Below are 16,764 nucleotides of genomic sequence, written 5' to 3'. Positions count from 1 at the left end.
GAACTGGGGACTTGGCGTTACTTAACTCAGTACTCCTTGACACCTTCTGTCCCACAGTTCTTTTCTACCCTCAAACTCTAAGGGTGAAGTCATCCTTTGATTTGCCCGATCTAGGACAAGGAGTGGTCTGCAAACACTCTGGGTTGGAGTCACCTAAGCCTGGACAGAGCTACCTGCAAGGCTCTGGGGTGTGCACATTCATCCACACACAGGGCTCTTGTGTAATGACCTGTTGGTGCTGACTGGAAATCCACAACGCTCTTTTGAGCACCTTCATTTTGTACTGGGCCCTAGAGTTGTGGAACAAGTCTTGGTCCTGGTGCTAACAGATTGTTAGGCCCCCGAGGGCAGGTGGGTAGGAACTTAAGGAGAGAGTCTGCTGATGACACTTCCCGAATGCTATGTGGCTTTCTCTGACTCCTTATTCTCCCCTCGGGGCTTCCTCTTGGCCCATATCACTCTGTTCCCATCTGCTTTGCCCTTGACAAGCCAGGCTTGGCATGAGGCTAGGACATCTGCCTTTAACCTCTTCCCCATGTAATATTTTCTTGCTGTTTATTAATCATTTATCACCCCACTATCGGGATGGATTTATCCATCTACCTATCTACTAAGAGCGTACTGAGTTACTACAATGTCTCAGGCCTTATCCTAGGTCCTAGAAGTATGGAAAGAACAAACTATCTCACACCCCACACACTCTAGTAAGGAAGGCACAGGTAACCCTTTGACCTCCTGGACGTATACTCAGAAGCCACAGGGCTCACACTTTCTGCCCACAGCTCACTCTCTGGATCAATGACAAGCTGCTGACGTCTCCAGACGTCTCCTATGATGAGGCTCGCAACCTTCACAACAAATGGATGAAACACCAGGCGTTTATGGCAGAACTGGCTTCACACCAAGGCTGGCTTGAGAACATTGACGCAGTAAGTAGGCAGTCGGGTGATAGTCCCGAGCTAAGTACCTGTGTCGCAGGCTTCATCCGTGACACAGAAACTGCCCTGAAGCTTCCTGGACCATAGAGAGCTTGACCGTAAAAAACGAAACCTTTAGTGTTCCTGCCATAGCTAGACTCCTTCAACCTGGTCAGAACAGCTAGGGTCCAGCAGCCAGCACCCAGAGGGCAGTCATTTCTGTTAGCCTTCCGGTACTGTGCTCTCTATTGTTTGGTTGAGCAAGGCTAGCAGGAAGCAGCCATTCACGGCCCTTGTAGATGAAACTGTGGGAGCCACCTGTGTCAGGCTCGCCCATGGTCCAGGTCAGTGTGGCAGGGGCTCCACCTAGAAGTCCTGTTCCTTTCCCTGCTGTGGCTGTCCAGGAAGAAGTAGGCTCAGTGGCCGCATGAAGCCGTGCCTAATAGTGGTTAGGGCATCGCTCTGGGAACCAGACTCAATTCTCTTCCCTGCTCAGCTCTTCCTTCCTGAGACCGGGACAATAGCTCTTACCGACCCAGCCGGGAGCGCTGCATGCTTGCAGACAGAGAAAGCACTTAGGATAGTGTTTGACAAATGGGAAGCCATTGATGATCCACTATGAATAGAATATGTGCCTAGAGCCAAGTCCTACCACACTGTCCACACCCAAAGCACAGACATTTATACAGGGGAAACCAGGTCAGGTGGCCTTAGTGACCAACCTGTCTCTGAGGCGAAAGCATTACTTCTGGAGTTTGTAAGAGGTTCCCATGCTATGAGTACCTGGATCTGATTTGTTTATTAGTTTATTTATTATTAATTTTTTATGAGACAGGATTTTACTCTGTAGCCCAGGCTGCTCACAAACTCATGATCTTCTCCCTTCAGCCTCCTGAGTATAGGGATTACCACCATGTACCACCATGCCTGACTCCTGATAGATTTTGATCTTCTTTTTCTTTCTTTCTTTCCTAGGAGGAGGGTAACTGGGGGTCAAAACTCTACCATTCAGCTAGGTCCCCCACCCTACCCTCTTCTCATTTTTTAAATTTTGAGACAGTATCTCACTAAGCTGCCAAGGTTAGCCTTTAGTTTATTTTGTACTTCAGGTTAGCCTTCAACTCATTCTCCTCTTGCCTCAGCTTTCTGAGTGCTGGTGTTAAAGGCCTGGCTCCTGAATGAACCTTGCTTTTTTTCTTTCAGTGTAGGCCCCTATGCTGGGATCTCTCTGAGTCATTTGTCCAGACACTGCTCCCTGCCCCACCCCCATCTGTAGATAACTTTAGAGGTTCGGAGTGATTTTTGGTATGGCCTCAGCCAAAGTCTGTGTCCATTCCTGGCTTTGCCAACCTCTCCTCAGGATTTCTCTTGCAGCCGCCTGGAGTGGGGCCCCTCGAAGGCTGCTGAAGCCCAGAGTGAGTTCTGCTTCTCCCCCTACAGGAGGGGAGGCAGTTGATGGCAGAGAAGCCCCAGTTCAAGGATGTGGTATCAGACAGGCTGGAAGCCCTGCACAAGCTCTGGGAGGAGCTGCAGTCCACCGCCAAGGCGAAGGCGGAACAACTCTCTGCTGCGCGGAGCTCTGACCTGCGCCTGCAGACCCATGCCGACCTTAACAAATGGATCGGTGCCATGGAGGACCAGCTGCGATCAGACGACCTGGGCAAGGATCTCACCACTGTCAACCGGATGTTGGCTAAGTTGAAGGCACGTGAGCAGGCTGTACACTCAGTGTAGAAGGGATCTGAGGACGCCAACCTGAACCCCTAAAGGAAGCGCACCTTCTGTTCCTCTTAGCTTGACTTTGTATCATGCAGAAATGCGTGATTCAGAAGCCGGCTCCTTACCTCGGCAGTGGTAGGACAGGAATCTAGTAAGAAGGTGCATGAGAAATACAGGAGGAAAGACTGAGGAGAAGCAACCAGGGGGACTTCTCGGGGGAGGCTGCGCTTTAAATGGGCCTCAGAGGATGGGTGGGGTACGGGTAGGTGGCTGGAGGCACACCCTCCGGGTATCCCAGACAGTACTGACACTGTTTCTCACGTCCCAGCGAGTGGAGGAACAAGTGAATTTGCGGAAGGAGGAGCTGGAAGAACTCTTTGCCGAGGCACCCTCGCTAGGAGCGGAGGCAGGAGACACGGACATGAGCATCGAAAAGCGGTTCCTAGACCTTCTAGAACCTCTGGGGAGGAGGAAGAAGCAGCTGGAATTGTCCAAAGCCAAGCTACAAATCAGCCGGGACTTAGAGGATGAGACGGTGTGTGGGCTACAGTCTCTCTACCCCCGGGTCTGAGGTGCCAGCTGCCACGGGGAAAGCTGGCTGCTGCCCAGAGCAATCGTGGCAGCAGATGACTGGTCATCTCGCCCCTTATCTCATAGGGCTGCTTTAGAGATTTGGTTAAATTGGAAATCGGGGTGGATTCTTTGTGAATGGGAGCTTACAAGTCACTTGTTAGTACTGATGGGGAGACTTTGGGGACAAGGTTCCACTTTGGGATCAGGAACAGAACCTCAGTTTGAAATACCTGTCTGTAAGATGGGGGCAAAATCCAAGGAGGGTGTTGGGAAGAACCAGGCAGCACCTTGTCTGTCTCTGTGTGGGTGTCCTGGAAAGGTTGTCTGTCTGTGATAGTTGTCAGCTAATCCCCTGCCTTCTGGTCTCTGCAGCTCTGGGTGGAAGAGAGGCTGCCACTGGCTCAGTCAGCTGACTATGGCACTAATCTGCAAACTGTGCAGCTGTTCATGAAGAAGAACCAGGTGAGTCTCATCTCACCAGCGCATCTGCCCCTGCTTAGTCCCGCCTGGCCCCGGGGGGGTCTGGCCTAGCCATGATGTGCACACGGCTGGTGACAGCAGATTATTGCTCCTGATGGCAGCTTTCAGTCCCCTAACTTCATCTGAAATTTCAATGCAGAAAGTGGAGGCTGGGCATCCTGCTACTTAGAGATTTGGAACCACCAGACTCTACCAGGCTCAAATGAGTACCTGGCTTGGGGTGGGGTTGAGGAACAGGGGGTGTCCAGTCTACTGTTGTAGTCCTATTTTTGGTGGCCTCCTCTTGGGAGGCCACCAGCACCACAGCAGTCCCTTGTCCTCTTCTGGGGCTAAGCTTGGCGTATACAGCATCCTTAGGGTCTATAGATCCTGTTCTGTAGACACATGACCATTCCTGTGAGGCTCAACCCCATTAGAAAGCTACTGAGTTTGGACTCGGGTCCCAGAAGCAAGCATCTACTGAAACACTCTTTGAGGACAGATTAGGTGCTTGTGGCTAGACTCCCGAATGCTAGCAGATACCAAACACTTCTCTTGTCGAGGCTGCAGAGGGAGCCTGAGTCCTAAGAAAGCCAGCAGCATGGGATTACAGTCGTCTCATGCCTGCCCTGGGGTTGGTCTCAGCCCTTTCTCTAGAAATCAAGATCCTTAGTGTAAAATACAGTAACACACTGCAGTAGGGCAGGTGCTTGTGCATATTCTTAGTCATGTGTTCTAAGTGCTGGAAGTCAGTGCTCTGCCCACACCCTCCCCTTGCTCCTGCCTTTAGATGATTTTAAAGGCTTGGAGGGAATTGTCAAGATGGAGGAGGTATAAGGAGCCCAAGAGTACATACTACCCCCTGAAAGCTTTTTGACCCCCAGAAAGGCGATCAAGTATCAGGACCTCCTGAAGAAAAAGATAATAATTCAGTCACCAGAGTGTGTGGAAAGGGCCCTTTGGTGGCCAAAGGCTCAAATAAGGAATAATGATATACAGTTCAGATCTGAGCCACAGAAATGGAGACAGACGGAAGCTAAAGCATTCCATGAGGCACTGGTAGTCACAGCTTGTTCTTTTACCCGGAGCAAAGACATGCTAACATAAAATGGCAGTTGCAGGTTCTGAAGTTGTTTTCCTTTCCTCGAGCACAGACACCTAAAATCAAGCTCTGAGGGTGTTCATAGCAGGAGTCAAGAGCATTGGTTTGGCCTGTGAGTGTAGCTTCGATGGTAGAGCCTTGCCAGCCATGCCCAAAGCCATGGCCATATCCACATACACTGGGTTTGTGGTGAACACCTGTAGCTCCAGTTTCTGGGCATGGTGGTGGCAGAAGGATCGCAAGTTCAAGGCTTGAGCTACATAAGACCCTATTTCAAAAAGTGTGGTGGTGGGGTTGATGGCTATCGCTTGCTCTGCCCTGGCAGGAGGGGGAGGGGGGTCTCCTGCTGCCTCTTATTCAGCGGCAAGGCTCCGCCTCTGAGCCCCTCCTCTGGCCTCAGACCCTGCAGAATGAGATCCTAGGCCATGCGCCACGGGTGGAGGATGTGCTACATCGAGGGCAGGAGCTGGTGAAGGCCGCTGAGATTGACTGCCAAGACATCGAGGAGCGCCTGGGGCATCTTCAGACTTCGTGGGACACGCTGCGGGAGGCAGCAGCTGGCCGACTGCAGCGCCTGCGGGATGCTCACGAGGCACAGCAGTACTACCTGGATGCAGGCGAGGCCGAAGCCTGGATCAGCGAGCAGGAGCTATATGTGTTCTCTGATGAACCCCCTAAGGTACACAGGGGGCAGGGTCCGCCAGCCAGCTGAGCAGATAGGCAGAGCTGTGGTGGGCAAGCTCTTGGAGAGCCTGGAAATCCAGGTGTGTGAGAAAGTAAGGGCAAAGTATGGGTGTGTAGGGAACCCTGCTCTTCTGTGGTACCCATTAGGGCATCCCACTTCATTAAGAACATCCCTACAGGGCTGGTGAGATGGCTCAGTGGGTAAGAGCACCCGACTGCTCTTCCGGAGGTCCGAAGTTCAAATCCCAGCAACCACATGGTGGCTCACAACCACCCGTAATGAGATCTGATGCCCTCTTCTGGTACAATCAATCAATCAATCAATCTTAAAAAAAAAAAAAAGAACATCCCTACAGTTTTCCGACTCGCCACAAGGGGGTGTTCCACCCAAAGGCTCTTCATAGTCTCTTGTGGCTGTGCTGTGTGGACATAAGGGGGTCTCTCGGGACTGCAGTGACCCTATTCTTTCCTTGGAAAAGCCACTGCGTATTTTGAGGACTGGGAAGGAGTAGGTTACCTTCTTCAGGCCAGCTAATCGAGGACCTAGGAAGTTCTCATGGGGACAGACCTTTGGGAGTTGGACTTGAAATGAAGGGCAGAAACCAAGTAAGACTCTAAAGAGCCGAGAGAGGAGAGGGGCCGGGGACAGCTCTTCTTGGAGGCAGGAACAAGAAGGGAAGGAATGCTGCTTTCCCTCTGAGTCTGGCTCCCCAGAGCTTAGCTATAGCTTTCCAAAGACAGGAGTTATGGAGGGGTAGGGTTCTGGTGTTCACCACCTGCCACCTCGCAGGATGAAGAGGGAGCCATTGTGATGCTCAAACGGCACCTGCGGCAGCAGCGCACCGTGGAGGAGTATGGACGGAATATCAAACAGCTGGCTGGCCGTGCCCAGAGCCTGCTATCTGCAGGCCACCCTGAGGGGTACGTGTGCCTCCTGTGCCGGCTTGGCGGGTTGTAGGCGTCAGACCAGGAACCCTTCAGGTCCAAAGAGGGAGAAAACGGGGACTGGTTTCCCCAGAACTAGAGGTTTCTGGACTATTGGTTGTCTTTATTACGTCTCGTTCCTTGGGTTGTGTCAAGAAGTCCTACAAGATAGGCCACCGAGACTGTCCTTATATAAAGGTCAGAGTCAAAATGCCCCTGGTGAACCGAGAACTCCTGTCCTTTGAAGAGTTAGCCTGTACTAAGACATTCTGAAGACCAACTCTGATTTGGGTTTGGTTTTTTTGAGACAGGGTTTTCTCCATGTAGCCCTGGCTGTCCTGCAACTCTCTCTGTAGACTAGGCTGTCTTCAAACTCACAGAAATCCACCCGCCTCTGCCTCCTGAAGGCTGGAATTAAAGGCATGCACCACCACCACCTGTTTTTTTATTTTTATTATTTATTTGTTTGTTTGTTTGTTTGTTTATGTTTTAATGGTTCCAAAAAAAGAACTTCAGGACCTTGAAGCAAATCCTTAGGTAGGAATCAGGTAGATACTGGCCAGACTTCAGACTTCATAGGCTGCTCCAGCCATGGCTCTGTTCTCAGCTACCATTAGTCCCTGCCCCCTTTCCCCCCACACACACTGTGTCTCCTTGGCAGCCACCCCACACATCTCCCAGGGAGCCCCAAGAATTGAGTCTCTGGTTCTGTCTTTTTCTGGAGAGCTAATTGGGGTCACTCCTGCTGAAGCTGCATTGCTTCCTGCGGAGGTCAGTGGAGAAGATTCGCCCTTCGTGCTTGCATCGGTGACCTCCCCAGAGAGGCACTGTGAGAGGCACCTTGTGGGGACAGAACTCCAACACAGCCCTGCTGTCCCCAGAGGCATTCCGCCCTGAGGGGAGCAGGTATTCCTTTTCTCCCCATTCTTTTCCTGGGGGGGAAGAAATAATAACAACAACAACAAAAAAAAAAAACAAACAAAACAAAACAAAAAAAAAAACCCTGTAATTTCTGGGGCCAGCACTTCTGGGTTATTCTGGTTTATTCTGGTTTGTTTCATTGAACTGAGGATGGCGCCCATGACTTCACACCTGCTGGCAAGAGTTCTACCCCAGAGCTGCCCCCAGGCCTTGCCCTGGGTCTTGCTCACCTTCCTTACTTCGTTTCCTGATTTGGGTCCCAGGGAACAGATCATCAGACTCCAGGGGCAGGTGGATAAGCAGTATGCGGGGCTGAAGGACATGGCTGAAGAACGGAGGCGGAGGCTGGAGAACATGTACCACCTGTTCCAGCTGAAGAGAGAGGCTGACGACTTAGAGCAGTGGATTACAGAAAAAGAAATGGTGGCCTCGTCCCAAGAAATGGGGCAGGATTTTGACCACGTGACTGTGAGTACCCACAGCTGCTACTTTCTTGGTCTTCTTCTAAGTCAGTAGACACAGGCAACCATCACTCCAGACCTGTATGACTCATGTGCCAATTGGGAGAAATTTCACAAAGATGCAGTCACACAAGTGGACAACAGCAGACAGTCTACCCTGGGGAAAGTGTGACAGCTAGTTCCAGGTGGCCACAGTAACAACCTGGCAAAGTGACCCCGCCTGCCCCTAGCTAACTGCATTCTACCCCACCCCATATCCAGATGCTCCGTGACAAGTTCCGAGACTTTGCCCGGGAGACCGGGGCCATCGGGCAGGAGCGAGTGGACAACGTGAATACTATCATTGAGCGGCTCATCGATGCGGGCCACAGCGAGGCGGCCACCATCGCCGAGTGGAAGGATGGACTCAATGACATGTGGGCGGACCTGCTGGAGCTCATTGACACCCGCATGCAGCTGCTGGCTGCCTCCTACGACCTGCACCGCTATTTCTACACAGGCACCGAGATCCTAGGCCTCATAGATGAGAAGCACAGAGAGCTGCCGGAGGACGTGGGGCTGGACGCCAGCACCGCTGAGTCCTTCCACCGGGTCCACACTGCCTTCGAGCGGGAACTCCACCTCCTGGGAGTGCAGGTACCACCCACCCACTTCCCATCTGCAACCACCTTCTCCCAGTGTTGGTGTTGGGGGCCCCACTTCGCTCCTAGTGGAAACCTCTATAATAGGATCAGATTTTTCTTCCTTAGACAGCCAATGGCTCAGGACAGAGCGCAGCAGCTCTCAGACAGTCGTTAGCTTCAGGCGTGGTTCTTCAAGCTGTAGTTTCCCGGCTTGTTGTACAGCTTATCAGCTAACACACAGTGCTTTTTTCAGTAGTGGATATTATTTTAAGGGATGTGCGTAGTGGCTGGATCTTCACAGACGTCTCCAAGTAGGCACTCACATTGTGTTTGCAGATGAAGACAGTGCAGTACAGAGTGTTGCCTGGGGAATAGTAGATAGAAGGTGGAGCCAGAACCCAGGCCCTAGTGGGCTGGTTCTAGACCCCTCAGGGTTAGTTAGCCACTAGTCAGGTCTGACTTTCATGGGGTTCTAGAGTCCCTAAAATCTATTTAAATCCCTCTCTGATCACTAGAGCATACCCCGAGGGACCTCTGCGGCCTCTCTGGATTTCTCGGAACTTGTAATAGGCAGGGTCATTGAGGGACGCGGGCTGCTGGAGGCTCCCCTGGCTTCCAGTGGAGTTGGGAGAGTTGAGCCGGCACTACAATCTCGAGCCAGCTCCACAGGACTCAGGGAGAGAACACTGAGGTAGACTGGACCCTTTAGTTCATCTTAGGGATTTGTCCTCCAGCTGAAGGTGGTGCCTGGTGCATAAATGTCATATCTGGAGTGGTGTCAGAGCTACTGAGTCAGGTAGAGCTCCACTGAGGTGTCAGGAGCGAGGTGTCATTGTCCCTGAGTTGGCCCCGGTCAAAGGATTTGAGGTAGGCCCATCCTTGAAGAGGCAGCACATGGGGTGAATAAGAACCAGGCACCTGGATACATAGTTCAACCCCAGTTGTCCCCTTGGCTCGTGGGAGGAAACTGAGACCACCCCCTTAGCATCCCTGTGCCTTGGTTTCCCCATCACAGAAACTGGGATATAATAGTACCTCTTTGATAGATTGCAGTAAAGATGAAGAGCGTTAATTAGATTTCTAGAACTGTGCTTGGGTCATTGGTTACTCTCATTACTGCACTCCTGAGGAGGCCAAAGGGAACTGAGACCCTTTTACCCTCAAACCCTGGGCCAGAGCCCAGCCCAGGCTCTGGACAGGCAGAGGTACTAGAGCAGGAAGTCCTATCCTGAAGCATCCTGCCTTGCAGTGGTACCCTGGGGAGGACTCAGGAGGAGACAGTCAGACGGCCTTCCAGCCTCACACCTGAGATACAGGTTTCCCTCATCACAGGTACAGCAGTTCCAGGACGTGGCCACCCGACTGCAGACAGCGTATGCCGGGGAGAAGGCAGATGCTATCCAGAGCAAAGAGCAGGAGGTGTCCGCGGCCTGGCAGGCACTGCTCGATGCATGTGCCGGGCGCCGAGCTCAGCTGGTGGACACAGCAGACAAGTTCCGCTTCTTCAGCATGGTGCGAGACCTCCTCTCCTGGATGGAGAGCATCATCAGGCAGATTGAGACCCAGGAGAGACCCAGGTGAGGGGCGTCCTCGGGGATGCTCTCTCACATCCTAGGACACTCGAGGCTCCTCCAGGAGGAGTGATCCCAGACTGGCCAGTGCACGGAAGTTCCTGAGGGGGAACAGAGACCTGAGCTGGGTGCAGGCGGGAACAGAGCGGTTCATCTTCCCCTGGGAGAACTGACTGTTACTGACTGTTTGAAAGGATTAGGATGAGAATATCAGTCATTTCGAATCTCCAAGGGGACTATGTCCACTATTGTCAGGGAAAGTACATGAGTCATATATCTGGAGAGGCTCGAGACCATTCTTCTCCAGCACTGGGGTGTCAAGGCCCCTCCCCTAAAACTCATTATAAAGTTGACTGTCCATAAGAGGCAAGGTCAGGCTCATGGCTGTTGAAATCCGGCAGGCTGGACCCCTGCCTCAGCAAGTGTTGGTGACCTGGGTGACCTGGCTCTGTCCCTCCACCCCAAGGTATTTTAACACTTTTTTTTTGGTTTTTCGAGGCAGGGTTTCTCTGTATAACCCTGGCTGTCCTGGAACTCACTTTGTAGACCAGGCTGGCCTCGAACTCAGAAATCCACCTGCCTCTGCCTCCCGAGTGCTGGGATCAAAGGCGTGTGCCACTACGCCCAGAACACTTTTTTTTTTTTAAGATTTATTTTTTTATTATATGTAAGTACACTGTAGCTGTCCTCAGACACTCCAGAAGAGGGCATCAAATTTCATTACAGGTGGTTGTGAGCCACCATGTGGTTGCTGGGATTTGAACTCGGGACCTTCGGGAAGAGCAGTCGGCGCTCTAAACCACTGAGCCATCTCGCCAGCCCACTTGAACACTTTTATTGAGATATAATTTGCATGCTTTCCTTGTCCTTTCTAAAGTGTATATCATCTGTGGTAGTCATATATTTCCAATGATTCAGTCACCCCTCACCATCTAAGTTAGTCTATTTCATCATCACCACACATACACACACCCAAAGTAAGGCCTGGCCTGGCTGTGGTGGCACAGATCTTTAACCTTAGCACTCATGAAGCAGAGGCAGGCAGATCTCGGATAGTTCAAGGTCAGCCTGGTCTACAGAGCTAAGTTAAGGACAGTCAGGGCTACACAAAGAATCCCTGTCTGGGGGGCGGGGGGAGGGGAGACACTATCACCATCCACAACACTCACTGTGCTCCCTGCCTCTGGTCCCTGGGCGGCTGCTTTTGTAGCCCCGTCTCTCTGTCCACCTAGTCGCTATGTTTTGCATAAACGGTATTGCATAGTGTATGGTCTCCCATGACCGGCTGCTTTCTCTCAGCCTGTTTCAAAGATTTCAGGTAGCATGACTTAGTAATTCATTCAAACAATATTCCCAGGTTTTTGTAGGGTCCCTGTTGTCCTTGCTGGGGCCACTGATCTGTGAAGACAGTGACACGTTAGTGTGACAGCTGGGGCTGCCACAGAGAGGAGTTCCTGGCAGACAAGACTCCTCAAGGCAGGTCTGGGTAGCCCACTGTTGTCTCTCAAACTGCCTCTCAGCCCTGGCTCTCCTGTCCGTAGGGATGTTTCCTCTGTGGAACTGCTCTTGAAGTATCATCAGGGCATCAAAGCAGAGATCAATACCAGGGCCAAGAACTTCAGCACCTGCCTAGAGCTTGGGGAGTCCCTGCTACAGAGGCAACACCAGGCCTCGGACGAGGTGAGTCTCTCCGTGTCACTGCGCTCATGCTTGCTGGCCAAGCAGGTTCAGGGAGCAGGGAGGAGAAGATGCATCTAATGAGCTGGGGAGCCGACAAGCCAGAGATCAGAGCCATCTCAAGCCCATCCGCTGCCTTAAGGGGGCAGGAGCTCCCCAAAGGAGAGGAGGTTCATACCTGCCCAGTACCCACATGAGCCTGTCCTTTGGAGTTGTTGCCTCTACCTCTCAGGTGAGACACCTACAGGTCCCTCTGAAGCATGAGGTGACTTGTCCAAGGCTGTCCACTGGCGAGTGCAGAGTCAAGACCCGAATCCAGGACCGTGTGACCCAGGTTGCTCTCTGCAGCTGACTGTGCTGCCTCAGACAGCAGGGAGCATGGGCAAAGCCTGGACCTCTCCCCTTTCCTCTCCACAGATCCGGGAGAGATTACAGCAAGTGATATCCAGGAGGCAGGAGATGAATGACAAGTGGGAGGCCCGCTCTGACAGGCTCCACATGCGTGAGTACAGCTCAGGGCTGGGGAACCTGAGGGCAGGGTCTAGGAGACCCCTACAAGGTGCCACACTGTGCCTGAAAGAAACTCCACGGCAGTACTCAGTGACAAAGCTCTGGGCCACTGGCCTGAGGAGAGGCAGGCAGGTCTGCGCAGATAAATGCTCCACCCTCTTACCCCTGTCCACCCTCCTTCTCATCCTCCTCACCACCACCCCCCCCAGCCCCTGCCTATGCCCAGTTTGGTTCCCCTGCGGAGCTGTGGCTTGGGAGAGGTCAGGGAAGCTCTAGTTTCGCCTGGGTATTAGGCCTTCAGGTTGTTCTGTGGAGGTCAGGAGTTCTGTCCTCCAGCAGCTGGAGGCTGAGGTGAGGGGGAAGAAAATCTTACCTCTCAGGAAAGCTGCGAGCAGGGATAAAGCCAGGACTGGTTAGTTGGTCTCTGTGCTTGTTTGTCTGACTGTGTGAGATAGATAAGGGAATGAATTTGAGGCAAGGGATTGCTCCCTAAAGCAAGGCAATATAAGTCACAATGGAGTTGGTTCCGATGATTACTTTAAAAATATAACTCTGGGGGGCTGGAGAGATGGCTCAGCGGTTAAGAGCACTGACTGCTCTTCCGAAGGTCCTGAGTTCAAATCCCAGCAACCACATGGTGGCTTACAACCATCCGTAATGAGATCTGGTGCCCTCTTCTGGAGTGTCTGAAGACAGCTACAGTGTACTTAGATTAATATATATATATATATATATATATATATATATATATATATATACATATATAAAACTCTGGCTTTGCATGGAGGCACCCACCATTGACCTCAGCACTTAGGAAGTGGAGGAGAGAGGACTGAGAGTGACCAGCCTGGGCTGGACACTGAGACCTGTCTCAAAGGCTAAGGGTGAGCGATGAAGCTCCTTGATAGAGTATTTACCCAGCAAGGGCCTGAGTTTTATACCCAGCATGACAAAAATAAAAATCAAATAGTATACATTCATAAAATTTGACATGTAAGTAAATTTATATACATGTAAGATTTTGTTTATCTATGTAACCATTGCTCGAGATGGGTGGGATATGCATGTAAAATTTTGTGTAGCTGTGGAACCACTGGTAGAGATGGGGTGGGTCTCTAGTGTGGGGGGTGAAGTGGCTTTAGGCAGAAACTCACAGCTGAACAAGATACCCATAGAGTTGAGGGATGCCTAAATGCTAACTGGCCCTTGGGCCTTGTGGGTGGGTCCGTGGCTCGTTCTCATGGCAGTGCTGGAGGTGTGCCAGTTCTCGAGGGATGCCTCTGTGGCCGAGGCATGGTTGATTGCCCAGGAGCCCTACCTGGCCAGCCGGGACTTTGGACATACAGTGGACAGCGTGGAAAAGCTTATCAAGAGGCACGAGGCGTTTGAGAAGTCCACAGCCAGCTGGGCAGAGCGCTTTGCCGCCCTGGAGAAGCCCACCACGGTGAGCCGAGGCCGTCTGGGGGACTGGGAGGGAGCAGCTGTTGGGCTGCTGTGGTAGTGGCTCTCATGTCCTGTACTCAGGCTGGTAAGAGGGTGGACGGGCACAGGAGATCACTGATGTGTAAACATCAAAGACCAACCATATGACTCTCGGGCTGCAGACGTTAGGGTGTGTTACAGTGCAGGGCCAAACTTAGGTCCTCTGAGAATCAGCTCCCCTGTGGCTGCTCGCTCTGACCCTTGACCTTTCCCTTCCCCAGCTTGAGCTTAAGGAACGCCAGACTCCAGAAAGACCCACAGAGGAACCTGGGTGAGTGTCAGCCCTGTATTCCACGTACAAGGAGCCAAGCAGGCTGTCAAGGGGTGACTGGGGAGGAGGAAAAGGAAGCTGCTAACAAGAGCTGTCATGTGAACAAAAAGAACCCTTTGACCTCTCCTGGGGGCCCTAAGAGCACAACCCAGAATGTACAGAGCTCTGCTGCACCAGGCACAGAAGCCTGAAGCCCAATACAGGAAGGAAGGGTTAGCTAACAGTGCCTGTTGCTAAGCCAGCCTTTCCCTTAGGCACTCCCGGGCACCGCCCTCAGGCTGTCTCCTATGGAATTCATCCGTTTCTGATGTGTCTACTTTCACTTTTCCCATGAAGCCGTGGGCCGACTCCTTGCTGAGCACCTCTGGGACGGAGCCAGGGATCACACCTGTGCATGCTCTGTGCTCCCAGTGTGGGGAAAGCCAGGCCTTGCAGAGAGGCACCTGTCACTAAAATGAGATTGTGTCTTCTTTAGGCCTCAAGAGGAGGAAGGCGAGACAGCTGGCGAGGCCCCCCAGGTCCACCATGCGGCCACAGAGAGAACATCCCCGGTCAGTTTCATGTCCCGCTTGTCTAGTTCCTGGGAGTCGCTGCTGCCAGAGCCTGCTCACCCCTTCTAGACTCAGCCAGGGCAGAAGGAAGGCGAGGACAGGGTGTGCTTCCTGGTCCCCACCCTCATCCTGCCTACATGCCCCCTCTAGGAGCCTCCTTCAGATCCGTCTACTTTTATACTTAGATTTTAATTCTTAAATAATTCCTCTCCTTCCAACCCAGAAGCCAGCCCACCAACATGATTCTACAAGTTTGGTTTTCTCTAGCCTAATAAATTTTATGGGATAAAATCGGTCACCATCAGCACAGGGGAAACACTTTACTCAGAGTTGATTCCATTGATACATGGTCTCTTTTCCCATTTTCCTTCAAACCCCGTCCTTAGCACAGTGTCCTCTTCCATACATGCTGGCACACACACACACACTCACACAGACCACACGACAGACTATCTCATCCTGCTGAACCACCCACAGATATCTCATGCGGCAAGGGTTGATACCCACCCGTCTAGCAGACTTCTTTTCAGACAGAGTCCATCCCTCTATGGCTATAGGTCATAAAGTTTGACTAGGGAGATGGTTCTAAGGCAGGGTTAGGCTTGAGTCCTGCAAGTGAGAAGGAGATCAGGGCTTTTAGTACTTCGAGGAAGCCCCCAATTTATAGAGCAGGGGTGTAAAGAACAGTGGTTTCCAGAGGCCTGGGATGTACAGCTGTAGGACCGTACCCAGAGCAGGTTCTCTTGGGCCCTGAGAATCTGTTCAGGGAGCCTGGACAGCTGCGACTCACATTGGGGAAATGCTCTGGGGAGTAGCCGGCTGAGAAGAACGCAATCTGCATGTGGTTTGCACCACTGCATGGATCCCTGCGGCATGTGGCTTTGGGTATCAGTAGCAACAGATAACTTCATGTACTCCCTCTCTCAGAGCCCAGGTGAGTGTGGTGTAACGTGAGTAGGGATTGAGAAGGATTAGTGTCCTTGGTGGGAACTTCTACTACATCAGCTACCCCTAGAAAGACGCACATATCTTCCTGTGCAGAATCCCTGCACACACACACACACACACACACACACACACACACACAAACGCATCTCAGTTTCTTTGGTGCCCTTTTCTGAGCTGCACCGACCCGTCATGCTCAGCAGAGGGCACTGTTGGGCTCTGCTGGAAGACCTATCTCTGAAGATCCTGCTGCAGTTCCCATCCTGCCTGTGGTAGACGGTCGGTCTTCCAGCTCCCTTTCCCCAGCACCAACTCCCCTGACCCCATCCCTCAGCCCACTCCCACCAGAGGGAGAGAGAACTCCTGGGGCTACGGACTGTGAACAGGGCTGGACCTGCCCCTGCCCCTGCCTCCTGCCTCCACCCGCGCTTCTGCCCTGCATCCCTGTGTGTCTGCATGCCGTGGTGTCCCCGGTGTGCGGGCTTCATGACCACCTGAGCATCTCGACACCATTGTCTGTCGTGTACGTGTACGTTCGTGCAAATGTAACTACATGTGCACCTGAGCCACCTCCATCCGACACTTGAATATCACTGGGTTGGGAGGAATAAAATTTGCTTAAATCTGAGTGTTTCTCTGGGGGAGGAATGAGCCCCTGTGGGGGAATCTCTGCTGAGGAACCAGCCACTCACCAGATTGGAAATGCAACCCGTATCTGTACCAGAAAGCAACCAGATGGCTAATCAAATGAACACCAGGCCCAGGGCCTCTTGGAGACAGCCTTCTTCCTGCTGCAACGTCTTCCCAAGCCTTAAAGATGCAGGAGGGAGGACATAACTAACTCCAAATCATCTTTGATATGAGAAAGAGGATGGAGCCCATGCAGACAGAAAGCCCAACCTCCTTTCAGAGAGGTCCTCCCCAGCTCACTACAGCCCCCCTCACTGCCCTTAACAACCTCTGGCCCATCACAGGAAGGTTCAGTTGTATGCTGTGCCTTCTCATGAATGGGCCTGGGGTGCCATGGCTCTCCTGCTGGTCCTATCTGTGCAGTCTGGTGTCGGGTCCTGTAGTTTAGATACATGCCACATTGCTTCGTGTAAAAGCCCTTACTAATGCATGTCGCTTCCTGCTGGAGTTACGAATGGGAGTGGACCACGTACCCTTGCCCTGCCTGGATAGTGCCTGGATAGGTGGCACCCTGTGGGCCTCGATCCAGCCTTCCCCTTCCTGTGTGTGTACATGCAATGACTGAGCTGCCAAACCATCACTGTGCACTGCCACTACTGCCCCTCGCCTCTGCATGTTAGAATGCATTCTGGTAAAAGCCGGACCCTTCCCACAGGTAAGTGTGAGGCCAAGCTAGAGACACAA

The 16,764-nt window shown here is 52.3% G+C and overlaps 1 protein-coding gene across 2 annotated transcripts in view; it reads left to right on the top strand.

The window, feature by feature from the left end:
- Positions 1-16,764, top strand: part of Sptb (spectrin beta, erythrocytic) — a 130,972-nt gene that overhangs the window by 99,014 nt on the left and 15,194 nt on the right. For both annotated transcript variants that reach the window (XM_021178696.2, XM_029484833.2), the window contains exons 19-32: positions 783-929; positions 2,358-2,621; positions 2,965-3,171; positions 3,582-3,671; positions 5,171-5,449; positions 6,245-6,375; positions 7,563-7,767; positions 8,022-8,396; positions 9,716-9,960; positions 11,496-11,634; positions 12,049-12,133; positions 13,389-13,585; positions 13,845-13,894; positions 14,370-14,445. In XM_021178696.2, the coding sequence (XP_021034355.1) occupies positions 783-929; positions 2,358-2,621; positions 2,965-3,171; positions 3,582-3,671; positions 5,171-5,449; positions 6,245-6,375; positions 7,563-7,767; positions 8,022-8,396; positions 9,716-9,960; positions 11,496-11,634; positions 12,049-12,133; positions 13,389-13,585; positions 13,845-13,894; positions 14,370-14,445 (2,490 nt within the window). The remainder of the gene's footprint in view (positions 1-782; positions 930-2,357; positions 2,622-2,964; positions 3,172-3,581; positions 3,672-5,170; positions 5,450-6,244; positions 6,376-7,562; positions 7,768-8,021; positions 8,397-9,715; positions 9,961-11,495; positions 11,635-12,048; positions 12,134-13,388; positions 13,586-13,844; positions 13,895-14,369; positions 14,446-16,764) is intronic.

Source organism: Mus caroli, unplaced genomic scaffold (genome assembly GCF_978045245.1).
Source record: "Mus caroli unplaced genomic scaffold, Mus_caroli_1 scaffold_14, whole genome shotgun sequence".
In the NCBI taxonomy this organism is placed as follows: Eukaryota; Metazoa; Chordata; class Mammalia; order Rodentia; family Muridae; genus Mus; species Mus caroli.
Note: the sequence above shows the minus strand (reverse complement) of the source record. Positions and strands in the feature narration are given on the sequence as shown.